The 25,486-nt window shown below is 52.6% G+C and overlaps 3 protein-coding genes across 7 annotated transcripts; 1 reads left to right on the forward strand and 2 right to left on the reverse strand.

The window, feature by feature from the left end:
- Positions 1-625: 625 nt before the first annotated feature.
- Positions 626-5,596, reverse strand: LOC148672298 (zona pellucida sperm-binding protein 3-like). The gene is made up of 9 exons (XM_088627931.1): positions 4,743-5,596; positions 4,429-4,535; positions 3,801-3,904; positions 3,186-3,360; positions 2,908-3,025; positions 2,516-2,607; positions 1,993-2,093; positions 1,623-1,763; positions 626-887 (listed from the first exon to the last, which is right to left on the reverse strand). The coding sequence occupies exons 1-9, from the start codon at positions 5,436-5,438 to the stop codon at positions 730-732; spliced, it is 1,692 nt and encodes a 563-aa protein (XP_088484057.1). The 5' UTR covers positions 5,439-5,596; the 3' UTR covers positions 626-729.
- Positions 5,597-6,817: 1,221 nt separating this feature from the next.
- Positions 6,818-20,054, forward strand: radx (RPA1 related single stranded DNA binding protein, X-linked). 5 transcript variants are annotated; one of them, XM_088627927.1, is made up of 15 exons: positions 6,820-7,535; positions 8,249-8,397; positions 9,330-9,501; positions 9,721-9,829; positions 10,547-10,635; positions 10,930-11,055; positions 11,939-12,040; positions 12,581-12,748; positions 13,740-13,879; positions 15,069-15,208; positions 16,020-16,103; positions 16,542-16,606; positions 16,846-17,172; positions 17,586-17,738; positions 18,365-20,054. In XM_088627927.1, exons 1-15 carry the CDS (start codon positions 6,932-6,934, stop codon positions 18,493-18,495), a joined length of 2,559 nt encoding a protein of 852 aa, XP_088484053.1. In that variant the 5' UTR covers positions 6,820-6,931; the 3' UTR covers positions 18,496-20,054. The 5 variants fall into 5 exon arrangements, with proteins under 5 accessions (XP_088484054.1, XP_088484056.1, XP_088484053.1 ...); XM_088627926.1 differs by having other exon boundaries at positions 6,822-7,535; positions 10,544-10,635; XM_088627928.1 differs by lacking the exon at positions 17,586-17,738 and having other exon boundaries at positions 6,818-7,535; positions 10,544-10,635.
- Positions 20,055-22,009: 1,955 nt separating this feature from the next.
- On the reverse strand, positions 22,010-25,418 carry LOC148672300 (BTB/POZ domain-containing protein KCTD21-like). The gene has a single exon (XM_088627935.1). It carries the CDS (start codon positions 23,946-23,948, stop codon positions 23,118-23,120), a length of 831 nt encoding a protein of 276 aa, XP_088484061.1. The 5' UTR covers positions 23,949-25,418; the 3' UTR covers positions 22,010-23,117.
- Between the last annotated feature and the right edge of the window lie 68 nt (positions 25,419-25,486).

Consider the following 25,486-nt stretch of genomic DNA (forward strand, 5'->3'; position numbering starts at 1 on the left):
GCAGCAGCTACCTGCACACAGGCTACAGGAAGGGTAACTCCTCTCCTCCTGCACAGCCAACACACTGCTGCTTAGAGAGGGCTCTGCCATGTTGGGGGGCTCCTGGCCAGAGGACACCCACGATAGAGGGGCTGCACTACAAGGATTGAGCCACGTGCACTGGGACACCCCAAGCTCCAACTCACCTCAGACCCATCACCCTGGCAGGTGCTACATAGAGGCAGAACAGAATACAGAGGCTCCCAACATGGCACCATTATCATCTACAGAGACCAGTGAAGCAAACCTTTCCACCACTGCGACAGCCCAAGATCCATTATTTCACAGAAGTCATTGGGGAGACGAGATGGAACCGCCCCAATCCACCCCACTCAGGTGCATGGAGAACTGGGAGAAACGGATAAACTGGTCCGAGTACCACACTGTGAGCCCGTTAAAGCCAGCCAGGAAGTCTGCATACCCAGACCAGGATCTGCGCCTGATCCGAGGCAATAAAACAAGGAGCCCATTTATACACTCCAGACTATTTAATACCAACAGGCTAATGTGACCATCTAAGGCAGATGCAGATCTTCCTGCAGCTTTCAATCAGTTTTCATAATAAATGATGATCCGACACAAACCGTCCATAAAAATGGCTTTATTAACCATCTAACTGTACAGAGTGATAATCACTTATTTGCCGTTCAAAGTAAACGGGTGAATCTGCCCAGAACCGGGCAGACCGGGTCATGGGCTGTGGGTATTCCTGCAGGAATCCAGGGAGGGATGCCTGGGAATGCGACAGCCAAGGCGGCAGAGGCAGAAGAGGCCCATCAGGAGAGAGAAGCCACACACCGCAGAGGCAGAGGCGATCAACAGCTGGGCCAGCTGCATCCCCGAGTCACCTGAAAGCATGGGAATGCAACGTCCCCCATTAGCATCACCTCCCCGGTCTCATCATACAGTAACTTGCTTGTCCCAATGTCTGCATTAAGTGGCCTGCAGCATCACTTGTTAAGCCCTTAGAATTCACATTTCCAAATTTAACCTATGTGCTATACTGTCTATATCTGTACCCTCATCCTTCAATTCTCTAGCTTTCAGGATTATATTAGTTCCCAAACCCACCACCCCCTCTATACCGCATCTACATAAACACCGTCATCTGAAGGTTGTGTCCATTATGTCCACCATAACCCCCATGCATGGGCATTTCCCATTAGTGCAGTGACCTCAAGTTCCTCAATCCGTCATTAATTGCCATTTGCTTTAGGTTTCTTAGCCCATGACAATGCCTTCCTGATCCCCATCAGAATCAACCTCCTGTGAACTCCCATCTGCAGTTGAAATCTTCCTACACTTTATACACATCCCCAGTACACTGGTGTCCCTCTGGTTCAAATGCAAGCAACCCTGCTGGTAAAGAGCCCCTTTGTTCCAAATGAACCTCTGAACAAGACTGTTCAGGGCTTGGTCTTCATGTTACATCGACAGGATCCACAGGATTACTCCACCTTGATCTTAAATCCAAAAGCAGAACATCTGAGAGAATCAGATCTTTTTCCCCTTTCAGTCCTTGAGGGATTTTATAATCGAGTCTTCATTCTCCCTAGTTAAACCATACAAAGATGCGCATTCACCTGCCACGGTCAGATTGGCGTCATGCCACAAGGGGCGACTCTCCCTACTGTTGACAGACGAGTTTGATCTGGGAGCCAAGATGCGCAGCGGGCCCACTGTGACATCACCAAGAGCCCCACTGGGGTTCCATGATCCTGACCCTGTGGAGACAGCAAGTCCCTCATGGTAGAGAGGCAAATCCCATCTTCAGTTCTCCACAAAAATCCTTTTACATTGGGGAAAATGATCACCATCGCTTACATTCAACAACAGGATAAAAAAAAATCAGTTCTCTTCATTACGCTATACAAAGTTTTAATAGAAAACGTATACCCAAACAGACAGAAATCACACCAGTTAGGAGGCAGAACGAATGGGAAAGATGCTCACCATCAGGGTGATCCTCTGGGCTTCGACTCCAGCGGTCTCTCCCACACGACCTCCGTTCACAGCAGCCACAGACGCCATCTTGTCCCTCTAGCTCCTCCCACCTGTGAGGTCAAAGGGCACAGGAAAGCAAGACCGGGCTGAGCACTCGTGTGCATGTCCAGCAGTGCTCAGAGGCAATCCGATCAGAGCATTCTTGGATATGGAACACTACTTTAAGCGGACATGTACGTTGCTTTATAGCACCCCAACATTTGAATGGGATAGAGCTGGAAAACTGCTCTGCTGCCAGTTAAAGCCTACACATCCTCCCATAAAGGGAAGGACACTGAATTAAATCCTAAAAGGTGGGGCTGCACACTGGTGGTGGTGGTGGAGGGGAGTCCCCATTACTTGTAATGCGTTTTGAGTGGAGTGTCCAGAAAAGCGCTATATAAAAGTGTAAGCAATTATCATTAAACCCAGGAACAGATACAGGTTGCGCCGACATAACTCAAAGTGAAGTTTGGGCCAAGGATCAACTCACCTTTTGTCTCCCTGGTTGTACTGACAGCTCTTTTTCTTCTCACTGGGAGGGGCCTTGGCGTCAACAGCCCAAACGCGGCAGTGGATAAATATCTGGGAAAGAACGCGCATAACTGGGGGGTCAGCACTGCCCTTGTGCCCCCAGCCCCTCTCACAGCAAGAGTGTGCAGCCACTATTCACTACACAGGATGTGGGCGGCTGCCTGTAGACGAGAGGTTCAGAGAACGGGTCTAGGACAAAACAGCAGACGCGTTCGGAATTCCTCACGCGGAGGTAGTCACCCAGATCCCGTTCGCAGCTCTGTGAAGCTCCCGTTGAGCAACACTCCCTTCGGCGCCACGCTGCACCCCTACTGTATATCTTGAAGTGTGAAAGCTTCCATTCAGCCTTACCTTGTCCGAGAGGCTGTTCTCAAACTGGAAGGCTTTGATCTGGAACTGCAGGGTGCTGTTGCTCCGAGGGGACATGAACTTCGAGGTGGAGTGGGTGAGCCTACTGTCCACAAGACACCTGGGGAGGGGGAAAAAAAAAAAAGTGGCATTCTGGGAAGGAGGTCCTGCTGAAGCTCCGAGGATGGGTCCGGGAAGAACTGGACCTTGCTGGCCTGGTGCCGCACTGGTCAGGGGGATCCAAGGCAATCCACAGAGCCAACAGGCAGCCCCACACTCACCCATAATCCTGAATAATAGAATAGCTGGGCTTGGAGTCAACACTCTGGGTGGTGGTTGCGACGCAGCTATCGATGTACACCTTGAAACCCAGACGGGCCTGCAGATGCACGGACACCTGGAGATTGATGGTCTGTCCGAGGAAGTAGACCGTCTTGGACGAAGGTTTCCAATCATCTGGCCAAACGGGGAAAAACTAACATCAATCTAACATTAAAAAGGTACCTATTCCCTTTCTTCAAGGTAATCCAATCAAAGACATGTAGAAGACAGAGCCCCCTGTATCGTGGTGTATAGTTAAATGGTAATTAGAACCAGGGTCAAAAAGTAGTCCCAGTTGTAGTAATTAAGGCCGGATTTTACAAGACTTCATTCAGAATGAGTTACAGATAGGGACAAACTAGGATATAAACAGCCCCTGTTTCCCTAATACAGAGGTGTCCATGGGTGCAGCACAGTGCCACAGCGAGCGCTGCAGTCAGACGGGGAAGACTCCACTACACTCGGGGAAAGGGACCAGCGAGTAACACCCCCGCTCTTTAACTGCGTTTATGTACGGGGAAGGTTCACACGCGTGTCCAGGTCTGGCGACCGGCGGTGGAAGGGTCCGACCCTACCGGTCATCACGCCGAACGAGAAGGCGAAGTGGCTGCTGGAGGAGCGCCTGGAGGACACGGGCGCCCAGGTGGGCTTGACGCCGTGGCTGGACACCGTCTTGGTCCTGGAGGAGAGAGCCGAGTCGCATCAGACGCCGCAGCCCGACTCGGCAAACCTACCGGCTTCACAGCGCTTCCCCCTCTCACGACAGGGATCAAGGCCCGGTCCGAAACGCATACAAGCTTCCCGGAGAAGATATTGATTACATTCGGAATTCGGCCTTTACAGCGGGATTTGGGACGGAGGGCTACTAGATGCTGAAATTCGATGAATCCTCCCCCTATTCGTGCGCCCATTGAAATGGCTTGACAATGAGGCCTGAAGACGCAGTCAAACGCCAGGACGGTGCGCGGTGTTTACTGGAGCAACCCGAGGAAAGCGCCTTCCTCAAAAGGTACAACAGCGGCGCCCCAGTCTGGGATTCCAACCAGGGACCCTAGAGGTCGCGGGTCCAGAGCGCCAGCCGCTGTCCCCACGCTGCCGCCTCCGGGTACCAAAACAGAGCGCAACTCTTCGCAATGAGACGTCCGCGCAATGGGCGTCTCGAGTACTTCGTGTGCTTTTCGGCGGGTTGTTGCTTCTCCCTACCGCGCGTAATGGCACTGCAGCGTGGCCACCTGCGTCCTGCTCCGCCGCCTCCCGACCCGCGGGGTGTAGTACAGGCGGTTGAAGTAGACCAGCTCCGCGTCGGTGATCTGCCGCACAGAGCGCCATGAGATGAGACGGGAAGCGCAGCTTTCAGTCAGTCTCATAGGCCAGTAAAAGTACATTCTTTTGCCAACTCAGGTTTAAATATGCTCTCCCCCCGTTACAAATGGTCGTCCGAAGCGAAGATCTGCCCCCCCAAACAAAAACGCCAAAGGAGAAACGCTACGAGGTGGTGCTCGGCGGGCTGGCCTTACCTGTCGCCGAGTGCCACAGGCGTGCAGCTCGTAGGTGAAGGTGATGAACTTGGAGCGCTTTCTCTTCCTCCCGTTACTGCTGCAGCCGCTGCCCAGCGAGAGGTCCGAGTCTCCCAGCAGCGTCCCCGTGCCCCAGAAATCCCGCTCCACCTCCACTCGCAAGTACTTGTCCCCGCACTTGACTCGCACGGAACCGGTCCCGTTGGGCTTCGACCCCTGCGTGACCGGGTAGCCCAACCCGCGGCTCTCCTGGGACGGCGCCTTGGCCGGGGCGGGACCCGCGACCCGACGGCCTTGGCCTTTGGGAGCCCCCAGAGCCGTAGACACGGCCGGGGTAGGTCTGCGTACGCCGAGAAACTGAGCGTCTTCGTCGGGAGAAGCGAGGTCCGTCTTCCTGCTCCCGGGGGAGAGTGCGTCTGGAGTCCCGTCTCCGTCAAACGGGAGTCTCATGCCAGTGCCGTTGTGCCGGCGGATAAAATCCAGTCTCCCCCCTGGGAACGCGCGGGGGACCATCCGAAACCTCTGCACGGTCTCCCGTCTGCGATGGCCGGGCCTGGAGGTTACAGGCTGCGAGCTGGCGGCTGTCTCCAGCCGTGGGTAGGGTTCCAGCTCTCTCCGCTCTTCTGCGCCCGTCCTCGCGATAGCTCCTGCGCCGCTGGCCAGGGAGAAGAAAACCAAGCATTGCACAAAACCCATCTTGCAAGTGTATCCGAAGGTTAGCGACTCTAGAAGACTATAACTTCAGGAAACGTCCAAATTCCACTTCTCTTGTTTAAACAGGACTTCGGGTGGGTTCCTACCCCCGATTTTATCTGCTGATTAGATAATTGCGGCTCCGAGAGTCCTATAATTAGCGCGCCGCGATGCTCTCCTGTCTCACCTGATACCCATTGCATAGGCAGCCTCAGCACCACCCACAACTGAACTTCATTCCGCGCAGACCAGGCTCACTTTCAGCTCAAAACGCTTTTCTCCCCTATTTCCGAAGGACAGTTTGTTTTCTGATTATGTTCACAGTGGGGCTCGCTAGCTGCACTGCACGCACCGTGACAGCAAGGCTTCAATGAGCGTTTGCGCCCAGTGCATTGAACTGCGAAAGACGCAAGTAATTACGCTGACGTCCCAAGATCACAGTCGCCCGTGACAACAAGGTAAATTGAAAGAGAATGAGAAGTTGTGGTGGGGTTTCTTGATTGATAATAGTCACAGATCGTGATCTACATTCATTTATCGACTGGGCAATCCATTTAAAGCGGTTTTCTTCAACTTTGTCTTCTGTCTCGTTTGGCAACGTGGTTTACCAGAATTCCCAGTAGAGGGAGACAGAGGACACGGATTAAACTCGCCTTTAAAACAAACCGTGTATAGCCCACAGTGCGATTGAGACTGGCAGTGCAGTGGTTTCATATACATCATGGCCTGCTGCACCCATGGCTGCTGGTGCTGCTGTACATGACATCGTGTGTCTCTGTGTTGGCCCACCAGGTAGATACATCTGTTCTGACCAGACTATCCCATTCTCCTCCCCACATGTCCAGATGGCACAGCCGGATGCTGCATCACTGCCATGGACCCAAGAGGGACATCGTGGAAACAGCTCTCGTTAAGGAGGATTTTGCTGGTCTACAGAGCTCTGCATGGAGTACTGACATACAGAAGACATGATGGGTGGATTAATACCTTTATTATTTTTTCCTTTTTTATTGTATAGCATGCCCAAAGCAATGGGGCAGCCAGTTGACCTTGGACCCCTAGAGGTTTGTGGTTCCTCTCCTCCGTTGTCTTCTGGTCTTTTCTGTTCTGTATTCGCAACATGTACGATCACTTGCTTTGTTAAGCGCCTTGGGGCAAACGTGTTGTGAAAGGCACTCTATGAAAATAAATTGAATTTAATATGATGTTCAAAACATTACTATTTAAAGATGTGTGAGGACGAAGAAGATGACGTCATAATACAAATGACCACAATCTGTCAAATCAAGAGTAAGTGGTAGATCCATACTCTGGTTGTTTAAGGAGAGCTAACTTTGTAATACTCCCTGAGAATATAAAGGTCACCCATGAACGGCCAATTTTAAAACAGCCTGTGGTCCTCCAAGCCTGCAGAGGGCGCTAATCCATCGGAAAGGCAAAAACTAAAAGTGGGCGTCTTAAAAATACAGTATTTGTTTACAGTCGGGAAGGGGAGGATGGACGGTCTGAGGCAGAGCTCCGTCTTGCACAGGGCTCTTTCCCGGCCGAGTTCTGCCTTCTCCTCCAGTGACAGCACGAAGACCTGCGGCGGGCCGCTGTATCTGCTGGCCATAGACCGGTACCTGCGCGACCTGGAGTTCTCCGCTCACTTCCCGCAGGCGACCAGCGCCTCCGACTGCCTCTACGACGTCACGCTGAGCGATGGGCACTGCAAGATCCGCGCCAGCCTGCACCCCAGCCTGAACCGCCTGGCGGAGAGGAACGAGCTGCGAAGCGGCTGTCAGCTGCGCCGGGTGACGTTCGCCCCGGCGGCCGCGGAGACGGGCGGGGAGAGCGGCTGCCGGGGCTATCACGTCGTGAGCCTGGAGGTGCACCGGGAGGCGGGGGTCGCCGCTGGGTTGGCGGCGTTCAGCGCCGTGCAGGTGGACGCGATCCCCTGGTACGGCGTGGAGGGAGATGCCCAGCCGCGCGTCGCCCCCCTCAGGGCGAGAAGATGCTGCTACCTGCCGCTGTGGAACAACGTGGGTCTGCGGGGCGAGGTGTGGAGCAAGGCGCCTCCGTCTGACTCGGATGACACGCCCCCGCCAAGCTGGACACGAGGTGAGCGCTTCTGAAACTCCTGACAGCTGACAGCTTCTATCAAAAGCGGTGTGATTTCGTTACTGCTCATTTAAAAATGCTTTGGTACGTTGTGTGTGGGTGTGAGGCCGTTTGTTTTCTTCCTGATGCTCCTGTGGGTAATCTTTATTCAAGTCTGCTGGTGGCGTGCTTCTCAATACCACAGTCTGGGAGCTCCAGGGAACTGGGTTGAATTCGAACACCTGAGTACCTGCCCACTCGGGTCTCTGCCTGCTGCCTGCTCGTGGCTCTGAGCGGCACTGTGCGCAACCTGCCTGCTGCCTGCTCGTGGCTCTGAACGGCACTGTGCGCAACCTGCCTGCTGCCTGCTCGTGGCTCTGAACGGCACTGTGCGCAACCTGGCTGCTCGTGGCTTTGAACAGCACTGTTGCTATTCCAGTTTGCTTTGGCTGAAGCTCTTTCACTTGAAACTTATTGGGCTAGACGCTAGGTCTGTACGGAGTCTGTGTGAAGGCCTCGGGCGTTTAGCCTTGTCTTCCGACATCAGAGCTCTGCTGGACACTGCTGTGCAGCGATCCCCTCACAGCACACGTGCCTAATCAGCAGGGAGTGACTTTCTCTCTTTCCCTAAGGCAAAGCCCGGCTCGGTCACGAAGCCCGTTCGGAGCCGCCCCTCTTGCCTGTTGCCTGTGCACCTTAACAGTCCCCCTCTCTGGGCTCCCTGTGTGCTGCAGACCTCCAGCCAGTCGCTCTGTCCAAGCTCCGCAGGGCCTTCTTCAGCGGGGCCCGACCCAGGCCTGGCGCCCTCGTCGTGCGCGTGCTGAGGAAGTCCCACCTCTTCCACTACGGCCGGCCAGACAAGAACTGCGAGTGTCCGTACCAGGTGAGCGGGGCCGCGTGGATCGCTTGCTTGTTCACTCCCCTTCGGGGCCCAGTCAGCTGCTGTCAGTTCTCTCCCTTATAGCCCAGTAGTCGTAGAGTCGTAGGCGCGATCGCATGGGTGATGGCTGTTGCACACAGCTGGATGTCCCAGTTTCCCGAGTCATCTGAAATCTCCAACATCTGGCTTGTGTAGAGGAGCCCTTGAGCCTTTAACACCAGGACTGTGTCAGTTTGCTTTGCAGCAGCCATGTCACCCTGCAACTCTCAACTGATGGCCCACTGACGCTCAGCAGGTGTGAGCCTGGCCAGTACCTGGATGGGAGACCTCCTGGGAAAGCTGAGGTTGCTCCTGGATTAGGTGTTAGTAGGGCCAGTAGGGGGCGCTCACCCTCTGGTCTGTGTTGGTCCTAAAGCCTCAGTATAGTGATTGGGACATTATACTGCAAAAAAGGCGCCGTCCTTCAGATGAGATGTGAAACAGAGGTCCTGTGATCATTAAAAATCCCAGGGCTTTTCTCGAAAAGAGTAGCCCAGTTACCCCAGTGTCCTGGCCAAATTTCCCTCTGGCCTTTACCAGTCATGGCCTCCTAATAATCCCCCTCTCTGAACTGGCTTCATCACTCTGTTCTCCTCCCCACTGAGAGCTGGTGTGTGGGGAGCGTACTGGCGCGCTATGGCTGCCGTCACATCATCCAGGTGGGGCTGCACATTGGTGGTGGTGGAGGGGAGTCCCCATTACCTGTAAAGTGCTCTCAGTGGAGAGTCCAGCAAAGCGCTGTATAAGTGTAAGGAATTGTTATTCTTGTTTCAGGCGGTCTGTGTGGCGGTCTCCACTCAGAAGGCTGTGTGCATGGGGCAGTCGTCCGTCCTGTGGAAATGAGATGTGTTCCTCTGGTGGGCCTGCAGCGCCTTACCCCCTCCTGTCTTTCCCAGGCCACGCTGGAGGTCGCGGACGCCACGGCCCAGGCCGCCGTCGTGCTGTGGAACTCCCTCTGCCTGGACTGGTACCGCAGCCTGGAGCCGGGCCTGGTGCTGCGGCTCCGCAACTACCGGGTCAAAGAGAGCTACTCCAGCCGGACGGGCAACTCTGCGGAGCAGGGCATCGGTAGGCCGGCGCGGTCTCGCGGCTCAGGGCCCGGTCAGGGGCACCGGGTTCGCTTTCCTTTAGCGGGCACAGTGAGAAAGCCATCCTGACACAGCAGAACGCGGTCTGTTCAAGCCTTAGGCTGAGAGGGGAAATTGTTTTACATATATTTTGCCAAGGACTAAACAGCCCTCCTTTGCCTTTGGTTAAGATCTGGGGTGTTCTTGGTATTTGAAACAGAAATCAGCCTGAACTCCCGGAACCCTGCGGCAGCCATCACTGTGATCCCGGAGGAAGAGCAGCAGCGCCGGTGGAAGCTTCCTGCACTGACTTTTAACTTCCTGAACAGGTGCTCTCACTCTCACTGTCTCTTCCATTCTCTCATTTAGTCTCGCATTCTCACACTCACTGTCTCTTCCACTCTTCCACTCTCACTCACTCTCACACTCACTGTCTCTTCCACTCACTCACTCTCAAACAATTCAATTAAATTTCAATTATTAGCATGACCGATGGGTACAATCAGTGTTGCCACTCACTCTCACACTCACTGTCTCTACCACTCTCTTCCTCTCTCACATTCTCACACACTCTCACTGTCTCTTACACTCACTCTCACTGTCTCTTACACTCACTCTCTCACTCTCACATTCTCACTCACACTTACTGTCTCTTCCACTCACTCACTCTCACACACAATTCAATTCAATTCCAGGTGCTTTATTAGCATGACCGATTGGTACAATCGGTGTTGCCACTCACTCTCACATTCTCACACACTCACACTCTCTCTTCCACTCACTCACTCTCACACTCGCTGTCTCTACCACTCTCTTCCACTCTCACATTTTCACACTCAAACCTATACTCATTCTTTCACTCACTCTCTCTTCCACTCACACACACTTGTGGACTCTCACACTCTCACTCTCGTCCTGTGCTGGAGAGGAACACCAGTGTTTCCACCTTCCTGGACTCCTCAGCTCCTGGAAATCGAGCCCCAGCTGCCTCAGGAGCAACGGGTCAGCTCCCAGTAACTCTGACCGGTTGGTTTGTCTTTCAGCAGCGAACTGGCCGGCTGTCACAGTGACCAAAGGTGTGACGTCATCGGCCTGGTGACGTTTGTTGGGCGGCCAGAGCGCATAAGAGCCAAAGGTGAGCCTGACTGGCCAGTGCAAAAGACTTTTTGTCGGTGGTGTCTGGAACATGTGTTATGTTCCCATAATGTGTCATCTTGGCACACAAACCACAGAGAGGCGAGAGCATGCCAGGGAGTCTGCATGGCAACTGTACCACCCCGCCCCAGGAGCGAGAGGGGCAGCTGTGGTCAGTTGACACCAGTGGTATGCAGTGGCACGCAGTAGTGAGCAGTGGTGAGCATTGGCGCACAGTAGTGAGCAGTGGCACACAGTGGTGAGCAGTGGTGCAAAGTGATGTCTTGTGTGACAGGGCACGGGACGGGGGAATTCCTGCAGTACCGCTGGCTGACGCTGGAGGACGGGACGGGGGACCATCCCATCACCGTGCAGCTGTTCGCCACCTCACAGCCCGACCTCCAGGCCCTGATCTACCCCAGTAAGGAGCCGTCGCCACCCTGGAGAAAGCTGCCTAACTGTACCAACACACAGTCCAGCTCGCGTGTGGCATCAGTCTGGCTATATCGAGCCCCATCATTCTTCACATCAGGCAGCCTGTTCTTCTGAAACTCATAGATCCATAAAACTGTCATATTCCATTTAAAATAGGGAGGTGTTATTTGCTTAAAATAAATGTTACCACCCTCTTCAACCATAGCTTCTCTCCCACTGCCACATGAACCTTGAACTTTCCCTCTACAGCTATTTAGCCTCTTGTGAACATCTTCCTTACAATCCTGTTGCCTAATGTAAAGTTAGTATTTACTTCTGCGTGTGATTACAAGTTTGTGTTTTGCTTGTCTTTTCATTTCAGTTTGTATTCTTCTTTTTAATATCGTATGTTGTACGTCTGCCTCATCAGTGTTCTCGTGCTAGTTTCAAACACAAATTCCACTAGCTCCTGCTGTGTGGCATTAAAGAATTCCTTTCTGTTCTAGAGCGGATCGCTTTTTCTAACAGTAACAATGTTAAACACAAGAGCTGCAAAAAGAACACACCTGATCGCAGACTGTCAGCACAGATGCTGAGGAAGAAATACAGATCACTCCTGCACCTACATGCCTGAAAACGCTCCTAATTCTAGGTTCTGCTCTGCTTGATAAAGCCTCAGATTAATCTGCTGATATAACAATTACTTTGGATTACAAGTGTTGAAATCAATAGAGACCAAACGCATGTAAGTTTGCACATATCGCTATAAGATGTAAAAGATGACCTTGAGGTGAATGGTAGCAAATCTGAATTTGCTGTGTTGTCCTAGTGGAGTGGCCTTTCATTCCTGATCGCATTACTGCAGCATAACGGTGTCTCTCTCACCCCAGTGTCGCTGTTGGTGTGCACTAACCTCAGGGTGGTGCAGACGGCCCCCGGCCCCAGCATGCTGTACCTCACCAACACCAAGTTTACCCAAGTCTACGGCACAGGTGAGCTGAGCTGAGGACCTGCTCCAGCAGCCTCGAGGGAAGAGAACAGGGGTCATGCAGGTCTCTGCAAGCCTGCTGCTGCCATTAATTCAAGTTCAAGTTCACGTTTATTTGCCATCCCAGCCCTATACAAGTATACAGTGGAACGAAATATCGTTCCTCCTCGTCCACGGTGCAAATACAGCAGGACAGACCGGACACTGGCATAGTCATTTTAGGCAGGATACCCATAGCGTTGGGTGCAGACAGGTCAAATTACAAGGCAATGCATAATACAATATACACAACACACTGGGGGGATTTAAATCCTGTAAAATGGTAAGTGAAATCGAAATGTGAGAGAGCAGCCGGGCGGGATGACTTCGGCTGTGGGTTCAACTGTTTTCTGATAAGAATAATTACACATGTGAGGCCTCGTATTCTAACCACTCGGCTTGAATAATGCAGCTGTTTCGACAGTTGAAATCATTCTTCAGCTCCGCAGCGTTAAGTTTTGGGACAGCTGCTCTTTCATCTGGTTCGTTACCGTTTGTGTTTCAGGGCACCACACTGGCAGGCCCTACAGGAAACTCCCAGCGGTCAAGCGATTTCTGCAGTGGGTGGACACGCTGAGGGATGAGGACATTCTGAGCCAGTCGGCCGTGGGCGGATACTTCACCTTTCCCCAGCTCCCCGCTGCCCTGGAGCAGTTCCTGAAGGAGGGAGAAGGTACGTCCTTGTCCGTCATGCCTTCTTGAGGAAAGCTGCTTGGATACCCAGGGCACTACATGGAAATCTAAGGTTGCTGCTGGAAGAGGTGTTAGAGGGACCAGTAGGGGGCGCTCACCCTGCAGTCTGTGTAGGTCCTGATGCCCCAGTATACAGTAAAAAAGGCGCTGTCCTTCAGATGAGACAGAACTCCTGACTCTCCATGGTCATTAAAGATCCCATGGCACTTATTGAAAAAGAGTAGGGATTTTGCCCCTGTGCTCTGGTCAAATCTGACCCTGGCTTTTACAAATCATGGCCTCCTATGAATTGGCTTCATTACTCTGCTCTCCTCCCCACTGATTGCTGGTGTGTGGTGAGCATACTGGGGCACTTTGGCCATTGCACCAACCAGGTGGGGCTGCACATTGGTGGTGGTGGAGAGGAGTCCCCATTACCTGTAAAGCGCTCTGAGTGGAGTGTCCAGAGAAACACTATATAAGTGTAAGGAATTATTATTATTGCATAGCTGGGAAAACGGCTGCACACTCTTGAACATCTAACCTTCTTCTGAAGAAGGTATCCTCAGAAGCTCTGGAAGAAGACCCTCACTAGATTTGAGTTTGAACTCTGTCACAGACAGCGTGTAGTTTGCCTGATCGTGTGGGTTTCCCCTAGGTGCTCCGGTTTCCTCCCACAGTCCAGGGACATGGTGGTAGTTTAATTGGCTTCTGGGACCATTGGTCCCAGTGTAGGTATGCGTCTCGTGATGATCTGGCGTCCCGTCCTGGGTGGGTTGTTTGCCGGGACAGGCTCCGGCTAATTCCGGATAACCGGGAAGATAAAGGGGCTAGAAGAAGGATGGATAAGTTATTGAAATCCTTCGGACATGCCGTGAGGAAGCCACTGGTCACAGGTCCTACATAACTGGGGCCCCTTCCTTCTGAGGTTTCTGGTTAATGGCGTGAGTTCAGGCCTGCCCAGAGGAGCTGTACCTGTCTGCTGTGCGCAGGTGACGCCCCCGTGCTGAGCGCCAGCGAGCTGCGGCGAGAGGCCGAGAGACTGCAGTACCGGGAGCGCCGGCGGTTCGCCTTTCAGGGCACGGTGATGGCGGTGGGGCACAGCGGGGTCCACGGGTCGTCCGCGACACTGGTGAGCAGACACGGCCGGCACGGGGGGGGGGTCGCACGGCTGCCGTCGGGACCTCCCGCCGACACCTCGGCCTGCTTGTAACGTACACGTCACCGAAACGGGCCTCCGCACGGCGCGAGCGTGTTGGTCTCGTCACTGAGATTGAGAAGAGGGCGCCATTCGGCGCAGAGGGGTTCCCCATCTTGGCTTGGGCATTTTCCTCACGCACACAAACCGAGATGCACCCCCCACACCCTGGCGCTGAGCACTCACTTGTCCAACGGGTTTCTTTTCACCCCACTTCTACGAACATGAGAACCGTCGGAAACGAGACAAGGCTGTTCAACCCCTCTGGCCCGTGAGGTAGCTGGAGGAGATCTTTGGATCGATTAGGTAGTTACTGTTGCTTTAAGGAAGCCATTGATTTCGACAGCATTGCGTAATCTCCTGGAGACTGTCAGAGGTTAGGAAGCAAGTCCTCAATGGAGACACCTGGCTAGTGTCAACATTGCCATCTTCCTAGCAACGGGTTGTTTGCTGGGATTAAGTGGTCCCAGATTCAGTGTTCAGAGCCATCGTAAAATGTCTACCTTGGTTTACCTTAGTTAATGAAGTTCTGGGTCGATGATTAAGTGTCAATCAACAGCCCAGGAATAGGGGATAAAACAGGGCGCCAGAGAAAGAGGGAGTACAGAGGGTTTGGAACTTTGATTTCCTGTGTAAAGAATCCCTTGGTTAAAAACGGCCTTGCATTTTTAGAATAGGGAGAATGGTTCTCGTTCATGTTGTGACATCCAGGATTGTAAAGAGAGATTTAACAGCAGGTTGTGTTCTGTTTAGTTTAGAAGGCAGCTTATCTCTTCTCTTGGCCTGTGTAGGTGTTATGTAAGAGTCAAATACTTGGTAGCAGTCTGGGGTTTTTCGGGGTGTTAGGGGATATTCTTGGCAAAATCTTTGCAGATTGGGGGCCGTGCTTATTTTTAATTATTGACCCGTCAGCTCGATCATTTCCTGATATTTCTCTAGTGTCGTAATCCTCTTTTTGTAACAGTATAGCTCTGCCCGGACAATCTAATTAACGTAACTGTGTATGTTTGTTTTCTGTCCCATGTGCCCTGGGAATCCATTGACAGAAGACTCTAGCTGATAGGAGGGTGGGTGTTGTGGTCATTAAGCAGGCTGTGTCTCTGCGCTGTGTTGTGCTCCTCAGGAGGAGAGCGCCCTCTCAGCTGAGGCTATGTGCGCCAGCCCCTGCCGTGTGCAGACATCTCCCAGGAGCCCACCGACTGCCCTGTGGTCAGCTCAGCGTTCCCCGGAGATCCCCATCCTGCCTCGCTTTCCTCGAAGCAGGTGAGTCTCCGCGGAGAAGCGTCCTAGTGACGCCTCAACCTGCGTCCGAGCTGTCGGACACCCATCCCCTTGTCCCATTGCGCGACACCTGATCCCTTGGTTTCGTTCAACCCCGAACTGGGAGCTCTGGCCTTGGTGGATGGAGTCGCAATAAAGATATTGCAACCTTCACTCTTCTAATCCTGGTCTCCTAACTGTCCCCCATCTACATTGTATGGGTGACAGGGCCTTCTCCTGTTATGCCCCCAAGCTCTGGAACTCTCTCCCCAAGGATATCAGAGAGTCACCTTCTCTAAACTCCTTCAAATCCAGACTCAAAACCTTCTTCTTTAGAAGAGCCTTTACTGAACTGGTTCCATTCTTCACCCCTCTGCTCTTCTTAGTACCACCATCCACGGTCTCCTCTGTGTATTGTAATTGTTTTATCTTGTGTATTCTTTTTATTTATTGTTGTTGTCATTCTGTAAAGCGCTTTGAGACGCCACCTTTAAAGGCGCTTTATAAAATAAAATTTATTATTATTATATTCTAACTCAAAATGTATTTTAAGTCAGTATGAAAGCACCACTGGAGTATTACTGCTTTGCGTCTTGCGTCTTGCGTCTCAGTCTTCTTGTAGTTTAAGGTGTACGTCAGTTCACACCGCAGGGAATCGCGATGAAAGGAATTTTTATCTTCTCAGTGCAGCTGTAATTCTGCATTACCACCCGCGTTGTACAGTAGGTTGCCCTGCCCTGTAGCGCTTGTTGACAGGGCAGCGGGGGGAACTGCTCAGTGAAGGACCGGTCCTGAGACTGATTTGCTCTTGCAGCCTGGTGGCCAGCTGCCCGGTCGGGGGATCACTCAAACGACAGCTTGGGGACAAGAGGAGCGACTGGGAGCTGCAGAGAAAAAGGTTCGTCTTCCTGTTGGCAGGACCGGGCAGTCCGAGTCCTGCCTGGTGCTCATTCGCTGCCGTGAAAAATGTGAGATCGAGCTAAGAAAGTAATGACCCTCCCTGTGTCTACTGAAAACCAGAAGCACTTTATTTCTGAGCTTCTGTGATGTTTCTGATGGAAGCCTTCATGGAGCTTTAGTGCTGGGTGTCTTGGGAATTTCCTCCAGAGGGCGGGGAGAGAGGCCAGCAGGCCAGTGGGGCAGCCCGAGGCCCTAGGAAACATCACAGCGGTTCATGGTTCAACGCTGAACACAGCTCAGCCTTTAACACTGATCTGACCCTTCCAAAGAAACCCCTTCGCTTTAAGAGGTGTCCTTCAGTTTGATCTGCTGAGGTTGGATGAGATCTGATCCTCATCGTGTGTACATTCCTTGTGTCCTGTGTTCTGTCCCGCAGGCCAGCCCGACCCTCCGGGACACCTCTGCAGAGAGGCCAACAGGCTGCCCCAGAGGCCGACAGCGGTAGGGGTCCTTTCTCGTTCATGCCTCTCACCTGTTAGCTCAGTTCACCCTGTGCTGCAGACTGTAGGAACTGTAGTACTGCAGCAATGTTGTCACTATATTGGGCACAAGGGCCTGGACTTGTCATGCAGCAAGAGGGTGGAATAACTGGTCAAGATCTGACCTGTCTCTTCTGGAGCTGCCCTGGGGCAAAAATACTGAAACGAACGTGTAAACCAATCTTATCTCCTCTTTGGTAGGTTGCACTCTCTGGGAGGCCACCATGGAGTTCCTGCACGACAGCGAAGAAGACGCCAGCTTCTCAGCCTCCTACAGCACCGCGTCCACAGTTGTCTCCAGTAGCGGGCCGAAGTGGTCCGAGTCCTCCTGGGCCGGGGCTCGGCTCGGACAGTCTGGCATTGCCATGGAGACGCTGCCGCTGAAGTGCAGCTATGAGCGCCGGGAGGTGCAGACCGCGGCAGTGGGGCTACAGCCGGGGCGGCTCCAGCAGACGCTGCCAGACGAGAAACTGCACACCTTCGCAACCGCGGCCTGCTATGAAGGGCACTACACCTTCACTATCACAGGTACGCGTGTGTCGCAGAGGTGCTGTAGCCCAAAGTTCCAGCCTGCCATACAGACGCTGCAGTCCCAAAAGCTATGGCCTGCAGTATAATAATAATAATAAACTTTATTTTATATAGCGCCTTTAAAGGTGGCTTCTCAAAGCGCTTTACAGGATGACAATAACAATAAATAAGAAGACTACAACAATAAATAAGAAGATTTCACAAGATAGGACACAATTATAATTACAACAATAACAATAGAGGAGACCTTGGAAGGTGGTATTAAGAAGAGCAGAGGGGTGAAGAATGGAACCAGTTAAGTAAAGTCTTTTCTGAAGAAGAAAGTTTGAGCCTGTAGTGGAGACACCGCAGTGTCAGCAGTGCAAGAGGTATGAATCTGTGACGTGCACGTCTTGCTCTTTCTTCTCTAGACCTTGGTAAGGCCGTAGCCCTCCAGACCGTGTTCATCCCAGCATCCCCCGGAAACTGGCACTGGCCCCCGCTGCCTGAATCCCACGACAACAGCTGGCCGGCCGTCCTGGCACACGGGGGTTTCTCGCCCTCCTCGGCACCCCCTGCTCCTCGTGAGTCTCCCTACAGGAGGTCACGCCACTAGTCCCTGACTGTGGCCGCCAGCGACTGGCCCGGCCTCACCCCTTGGTGTTTTACTGCTCAGTATGGCAGCGTGTCGTACTGCTCCACGGGTCTGTCGCACAGCCTTTCTTTACAGCAGAGGCCCACAACTGTACCACTAGTTTCAGGATTTATTGGGGGGCCTCCCCCTGCTGTGAACCCATAGCCTGCCCCTTGTGACCCCAGAGTCTGCTGGTCTTTATTCCACCAACGCTCCCCCTTAACCTGGCAGCCTTCAGATGACCTGTTTTTACAACCCTTCCAGTCCTGATGTGGAACATGGTCAGGGACTAGCTGTGTGTGTGTTGGTGCAGTAGTGTATGCTCTTTGCCCAGGCTAATTTAAAACGTATGGTTGTTGTTGTTTTTTTTTTATTAGTAGAAGCCTTTGTCCAGGGCAGTCATTTCTATAACACAGTAACATGATTTCACAGGTAATTGTAAGTTGTAGAGTGCAGCAAGTGCATACAATACAGTGCACGGTACAGAATGGTAATATAATTCAACTGTTAAAATATCTCTGTAGGCCAGTAATATTCCACCTCAGTCCAGCCCTGTCTCTCCCATGCTCTCTGCAGGTGACCTGTTGGCCACAGCCGGCCGGCTGACCAATCGGAGGATGGTGTTCGTGATTGACATGTGCCAGCTGGGTGGTGATAGGCTGGAGCTGGTGCTGAGCCGCGCCTTCCCATTGAGCACGAGCCTGTGAGCCTCCTGGGCCTTCTGACGGCTGGCCAGCACCTCTGAGGCTCGTGCTGATGTTCCGGATGTTCAAAATGCCATGCCAGCCATGCGACAGTGTGACCCGTTTTGCTTCACGAAGCCCAGCTCGGTTCTGTTGAGATCAGGCCGAGCAGCAAGACGTGGGGCTTCCTGGTTACTCCAGCGATCATGGTGATCTAGAACTCAATCTGGGGTCTCCAGGGCTGTGCACACTGAACATTTTCTTTCAACACCATCATGGCTTTATTTGCATTTTTAGTCTGGAGTAGTTTTTAGTAAAGACTGAATTATGATCCTGCTGCTTTTCAGTTTTTGGTACAGACCTGTCTCAGGCCAGGAGTGAAGGAAGACATTTGAACTGACCACCTGTCAAACTTGACACTATAAAAAGGGTGTTTTTTATTTCAAACTATAGGTGGGTCAAAATTGTGTTGATGTAATACAGGCTAAGATGAGTTAATTGTATTTATTTATTTGAATGTTGTGTATTTATATTGTTGGACGTTGCAGAGCCCTGAGGTGCAGGAATGGGATAAGCTCAGGGTGGGAGTGGGAGCTGTCCCTCCCTGGTGGTGCTGAAACCAGCCCACACTGGGGCTGTGGTGGTGCAGTGAGGGTGTCGTTCTTCCAGAGGGCTGCGCTCTGAGGTGCTGTAGTAGGGGTCTCTCTCTCTCAGCAGAGGGACACCCCCCATTACAACTTCCTCCCTTTCTTTGTGCTGCACTCTGACAGCACCAGGGCTAGGGTGCCTTCTAGGTGCCAGGGCAGAGCGGTGGCACTGTGGCTAAGGATCTGCACCTGTGGCTGAAAGGTTGCTGGTTCAAATCACACGGCCAGCAGAGGAATCCTACTCTGTTGGGCCCCCTGAGCAAGGCCCTTAACCCCCAACTGCTCCAGGGGCGCTGTACAATCGCTGACCCCGTGCTCTGACCCCGAGGTTCTCTCCCTGTCTGTGTGTCTCATGGAGAGAAACCTGGGATATGCGGAAAAGACAAATTCCTAATGCAAGAATTTTTATAGGGCTAATAAAGTGATCTCTTATAAAGTGATACATTTGTACCCATTTGCAACGAAGTGCTTCTGTCTGATCTAACTGCCCTCCCCACCCTGCTTTGTAGGTGTGATGGCTGCAGCACAGGGGCCTGTAACAGGGGCCCGAAATCTTTCAATGCACTGCTGTCACCCACCAAGAGCTCTGAGCCCGTGTTAAGAGGGTTTATGCTCTGCGAGTTTGAGCTGTGGAAGAGTTTGAGCTGTTTAGCAGCAGCGGCAGTATTATTTAAAGATGTTCCTTCAACTGTTGCCGAAAGTGTTCGTGTTCAAAAGCCTTTTCATAAATCTTATTCCCAGATGTTATTTGCACAATATATTTGATACTGACTTTACAAAAAATATTTTAAAATGTCTCTTTTTTCCATTCTAACTCATTAATAGTTTAAATGCAGTTGCATAATGCATATTATTTAAAAATTTAAGTTGTTTTTTGTTTTTTGCAGGGATGGCATAGGGGCTATCAATTAAAAAATCCCAAAATGATACAGTGAACCTTGCGGTTTATATTTGAGTTTTTCTACATCCTCAAATACCCTCAGCGATTTGAGTGGCACTTGTGTCATGGCTGTGTCCTTCACACATGGGTCACAGAAATCACTCTTCTCTTATCTATATGCCTTGTGCCCATTTCCAACAGCAAGACTTGGTCCAAACCTCTATACACGTGCCTGTAAAATGTGGTTTAAGAGCTGGCCGGTCCTGAGCCTGGAGGGCCAGTGTGTCTGTACTAGTACTGTGTAGATCTACAGCCCTGCAAGAGTTGGGAGAAGGTGTTAAATTGGACCAGTGAAGCCAGTAGCCAGCTGATTGAGCTTGCTAGGAGCCTAGCTGCAGTGAAAACCTTCCCATACACTGGCTTTCCAGAGCAGATGGATGGGACAGAACTGGTCTAAATAGATTATGCAAGTCAATAAAGACACTAAATACGTGCGAGGCAGCTCCAGTGCTAGAAGGGTTCAAGACTCACAGCTCATACAGGCATTTTGCAATCAGCAACTAATTAAGAATAAGATTGATGATTGCACATGTGATGGCACTGGTACACGTCACCATAGTCGCAACATTACTATGCGACAGTGTGTCATCTTTTTTTGTCCGCATTTAAGTAGTCGGTCCTTTTTTTCAGACTACTCCAGGATCCTAGATCAATCCATCCATTGGGTCGCTCACAGCTGCTTGGCCCTCTTCCTTTTCCTTGAGTCTATACTTGGGCAGGACAGGTCTTCATCTCTCCACTGTCTTTCCTCCCTAATCACCAGGCACTGGAGTGTTTCTATTCACTTTGGGACGCCCAGCAGTTCATGCTCTTCAGCTTTGCTCTGCATTCTGTCTTAGATCTGTAGGCATGGGAGAATTCAACTTTTAATGCCATGTCACCCATCTGTAAGGTTCGGTAAAGCTGTCGGTTTAAATCAAGCAGACACAGATGCTTAACTCTTAATGCCCAGCTCTCAGTCTCTTCTAGTCACAGTTCGCCTTAACTTGTCTTCATCCTTAACACACAGTTCTCCATCTTCACATTAATATGTAGTACAACAGATCTGCCATCTCTTTCTGCAGTGAGCACTAGATCTTCATTAACAACCACTAGAGTTCCCCAGCCACTCATCACTAACTCTTCCAGCTGATCCAGACACAGTCTGAGTCTGATTGTCACACAGAGCCCATTCTCACCAACCCCTCGCCCTCATGTGCGATTTCATGCCAGCCAGTTCCTGGCCACTTTAGCCAATGCAGAATCACAAGGGAGGAACCAACGTGAACACGGGGAAAACATACAAACTCCACACAGACAGCACTCCAGGAATTGAACCCAGGGCCTCGGCACTGTGCTACCATGCCGCCCTCGAATGGAGTAATCCATCTGAATTAACCAGAGCAGCTGTGTCTTGACAGATGTACCATGACAGCTTTTTGTCCAAATACTGTCATTAGTTCATTAAAATAATACAGAAAGACTGCAGCTTTCCTCTCATTTCAAGCCATATGAGCACAACTCAGATCTTTGATGGCCAGAATCCAGTAGATTTTTTTAGGATCACTTTTAAAATCAAGAGATTTTGATGTGTTAATTTGGTCCAGTTAAGCTAACGATAAAGAGCAGAGGGGGAAATGAAAAGCTGCAGAGGCTGTGGCCCTGCCGGACTGGAGCTGTGCACTGATCCGACAGCCGGGTCTTGTGACTCTGACGCAGGGCTGTTAAACTGCCAGAGAAGACAAAGAGCTGAGCGCTGCTGCTCCCGGCCGGAATAACAACGAGCCTTTCAGGCAGCGAGAGCCGAGCGGAGCAGCCAGCTGCCTGGGAATGCCCTGTGTGTGCATCTCACAATGGTACCAGGCGCAGTGCGCGGGGTTCTGCTTAGTCACTTCCTCGCAGCACAGAAGACCTGCACACGGGCTGAGTTGCTTCTTACGGAAAAAAAATTCCAGTCTGTAATCACTACTGCCCCACTTTAAATTGCATTTATTAATGTTAGAAGGAATATGTTTAATAAGCAGCATGGAGTGCGGTTGTAAACATTCAAGAAAACCAAAGTTTTTGACCCTCTTAACCCAAAAAAAAAACCTCAGAGTTGTCAAAAGACTGAACAAAGGCACAGGTGTGATTTCCTGTGGTGCAAATGACGTTACTCCACCTGTTCCAGAGAGGACCCGGCAGCCTCCTGTGGCACGGCACTTAAAATCCACTCCAGGTTTTCTTGTACCTGGAACAGAACCGGTCTCGGCGAGGCGAAGTCAGCTCCCATGCCTTCTCCAGAAGAGCATGTCGGAGGCTGGAGCAGAGACTTCGCATTGGACAAGAGGCACTTGCTGAGAACTATGTAAACATGCAGGAGCCCCTGCTCCCCAGCAGGGGGTGCCATTCCTCCAGCCATCAGCACCCCCCACCAGATCCGCCTCCACTTTCCCCCGAAAATCACTCAGATATCGTTAAAGGTTGGTCTGCCTTGACAAAGGCATGCCACCGCAAGCCGAGCTTGACCCGGAGTGCTTGGGCTGCAACAAGCTCCCCGTAAACTCTACCGTCGGTCGCGAGCTGAGCGAGCACCTTGTGCATTAAAGTTCAAGTAAGTTAGAGCAGCTAAAGTGCCATTAAGACTGGGAGGTAAGGTCGTCACGCTCACAGTCTGAACAGAAGTCTCACCTTCGGCCGTGCTGATGGGGGAACGTTGAGGCCTGGGGCAAAAAAGCCAGGTCACAGGCCCTCGTTCTGCCCCACATACGAGCCAACACAAGCCCCCACCCCACCCTCACCCCAGCACCCTCCTCTCACCGAGAGAGAGAGGGGCATCAAAACCATGCCGTCACCCAACGTTGCTTCTGCATTCAAACGTTACCGCGTTACAGATGAGTGACGGAGTCCGTACGGGTACGCGCCTTAGTGCAGCACGGTCTTTCCCTGACTCCCTCCGCGCAGTTAAAGCCACAGGGTGAGTTTTCCCACAGTGAGTTCCGCAGTGTTAGTCGTTAATAACCCCAGCGCAGCAGAACGCAGCTCGGGGGGTTGGGGGGGGCCGCGAGAGGGCTGGAAACTCTTCGCCAGCTGCCGGCTCCTCAGTACCTGACGAACCGCAGCGACCTGCAGTTGAGGATGTCGGCGGGGTCGGGGAAGACCGAGTCCACCCGGAAGCCCTCGGCCAGCGCCAGCTTCAGCACCTCCTCCATGAAGGCCCGGGTGTCGGGCACGGGCAGGCTGCCGCGGGGGGGCGGGGCGGCGGCGGCCAGCTCGCGGAAGCGGTGCTTCTCGTACTGCTCGGGGGGCAGCTGCTCGGGCCGGGGGGTCCACTCCAGCCGCAGGTAGTTGGGGCGGCCCTCGTCGGGCTGGGGGGCCAGGGGGCCCTCGCGGGCGCGGAGGTAGGAGAAGCGCCGGCAGAGGAGCTGGACGAAGGCGCAGGAGGTGCAGAAGACGTTGGCGGTGTGGACCCGCACGGCGACGGTGCACAGCTCGTAGTTCTCGGGGGCCCGCTTGAGGTTGAAGTGCAGCATGCGCAGCTGGCTGTCCACGTCGGCGCTCAGCACGGCGCTGCGGCCGGCCGGCCCGCCCTCGCCCGCCTCCCGCCGCCCGATCTCCTCCAGCAGCGGCCGGATCTGGTAGAAGTCGGCCTCGCGCTTCAGCAGGGACATCTCCTTGAAGTCGTCGGGCAGGTCCAGGCTGCTGGAGCGCAGGTAGTTGAGGATGTAGCGGAAGACCTTGCCGTCCCGGTCGATGAAGAAGTTGCCCCTCCGGTCCCGGAGCAGGGGCAGCTGGCCCTTGAACATGGCGCCCAGCATGGAGTCCTGGCAGCGGGTCAGCGTGTCCAGCGTGGTGGTGTAGACCTCGCCGCCCACGTTCAGAGACACGGGGTCCTGCAGGGCGTTGCTGTCCGGGTTATTTAAATTCAGCATCCTGCCGCTGCCGGGATCCTCTCCCCCTCTCTTCCTTAACGCCTGAAAGCAGTCACCAGAAGCGAGGATGTGGGCCACCTTCACAAAAACCAGGGCGGGTTCACAACACGGAGCACCCTCCTCTCCCGCTTTCCGCTGTTTATTTTTTGTTCTTGTTCTTCTTCTTCTTTGCCGGTCAGCTGATACTGGCGTTGCGTAACGCCGAGATCGGGTTTCGTCAGGGTCAGGCTGCCGGCAGAGCCAGCAACAGCTAAATGAATGAGCTCGGGAACCGACTTGATGGTGATTTGTTGTTCTTGTTGTTCTTGTTGTTGTCGCTCGAAACAACAAGAGAGAGAAAAAAAAACGGCGCGTCCAGATTAGACCCGCAGGATTGGAGCCGCCGCCGCCGTCGTCGTCGTCCTCTTTCTCGTTCTGTTTGTTTACTGCTGCATATTTCGGGCTGTCGCTGAGAGAGCCGAAAGGGGAGGGGGGGATTTAAACGGTTTCCCTGCTGCTCGCCCGGGGCTCCAGTTTCGGGGGAGAGACTCGGCGCTGCGCCTCCGTCCCGCCTTTTAAAGCGGCAGCCGGGCCGGACGGGCCGCGGCGGGGGCAGCGTGCGCGAGCCTGGCGCTGCGCGTCCCGCGTGCCGGTGCTCGACTCGCCGGCTGCCAGCACGATGGCAAAAAGCCCCTTCTTACAATCCGACAGCCTGAACAAGCGTGGAGTTTCCAGTTTGATCCTGGACCGCTGCGTGCATCCTCACCTGATATTAACCATTTCCATTTTTTGAACAGCTGTTTCCTGACACATTGATTCCCCTTATCAGGCATTTACCAAAGAGCTATTATCACAGATTTCCACTTGTATGTTTAATTTCTGTGCGCTCAATAGTATTTTCTGTATGCGTTACTATAGTTAAGGGTTTTCATACTGTAGGTCCGTGAAATTCTGTTAAGAACTAGTTTCTCCTGTCCTGTTTGTGCGCTGTTAATGTTTTACAGCGCGTTGAGTGAGTTGAACATAAATCTTTAGCAAAGATATCAAGTTAATTAAAACTGGCTGTGTCCTTCACCAAAGAAAAACCTTTAAAGAACACACAAATAATTGTTTCCAAATGGTTATGACAGAGTACCCATGCACACTCAGAAGAGTCTGTGTTGGAAGTTGCAATAAACCGAGTCAGTCTTGTCCTCGGACGTCCAGCCCTCTTTATTTCCTGATTATCTGAACCTGGCCATGAGGGGAGAATGAACTGGGCGACTTTGGAATTAGCAGAACCTCTCCAGCCATGGGCACACAGGGCAAAGGTGGGCAGCAGATCTCCCATCTTCGTCTCGGCACGTGTTCGCCCCTGGAAACGCACACCCCAGCCTCCTCCGGTGCGGGACACACTGACAGCGCTTTTCCAGACAGCGTGAGAGAGTGGGAGAGACCGGCACCTTCATCCAACGCAACCGACAGAGGTTACACTGCCCCTTTTTCGACTCACACTTTGGGGTACCCATTTACACAGCTGGGCAAAACACCTTCCTGAGGGGTACAGCCGTAGAGCCCCC

The sequence above is a fragment of the Lepisosteus platostomus genome, chromosome 4, assembly GCF_059453375.1.
Source record: "Lepisosteus platostomus isolate fLepPlt1 chromosome 4, fLepPlt1.hap1, whole genome shotgun sequence".
Classification (NCBI taxonomy): Eukaryota; Metazoa; Chordata; class Actinopteri; order Semionotiformes; family Lepisosteidae; genus Lepisosteus; species Lepisosteus platostomus.

Bases quoted from the DNA above. Each gene is read 5' to 3' on its own strand.
- LOC148672298 (XM_088627931.1), bottom strand. From the start codon at position 5,438: ATGGGTTTTGTGCAATGCTTGGTTTTCTTCTCCCTGGCCAGCGGCGCA. The intron at 2,094-2,515 runs GTGAGTTGATCC...TTGACCTCACAG, and splicing joins TACAACCAGGGAGACAAAAG to GTGGGAGGAGCTAGAGGGAC. The intron at 888-1,622 runs GTGAATGCGCAT...CCATGCTTTCAG, and splicing joins CGCCAATCTGACCGTGGCAG to GTGACTCGGGGATGCAGCTG.
- radx (XM_088627926.1), top strand. From the start codon at position 6,932: ATGGACGGTCTGAGGCAGAGCTCCGTCTTGCACAGGGCTCTTTCCCGG. The intron at 12,749-13,739 runs GTACGTCCTTGT...TGCTGTGCGCAG, and splicing joins GTTCCTGAAGGAGGGAGAAG to GTGACGCCCCCGTGCTGAGC. The intron at 15,209-16,019 runs GTGAGTCTCCGC...TTGCTCTTGCAG, and splicing joins CCTCGCTTTCCTCGAAGCAG to CCTGGTGGCCAGCTGCCCGG.
- LOC148672300 (XM_088627935.1), bottom strand. From the start codon at position 23,948: ATGCTGAATTTAAATAACCCGGACAGCAACGCCCTGCAGGACCCCGTG.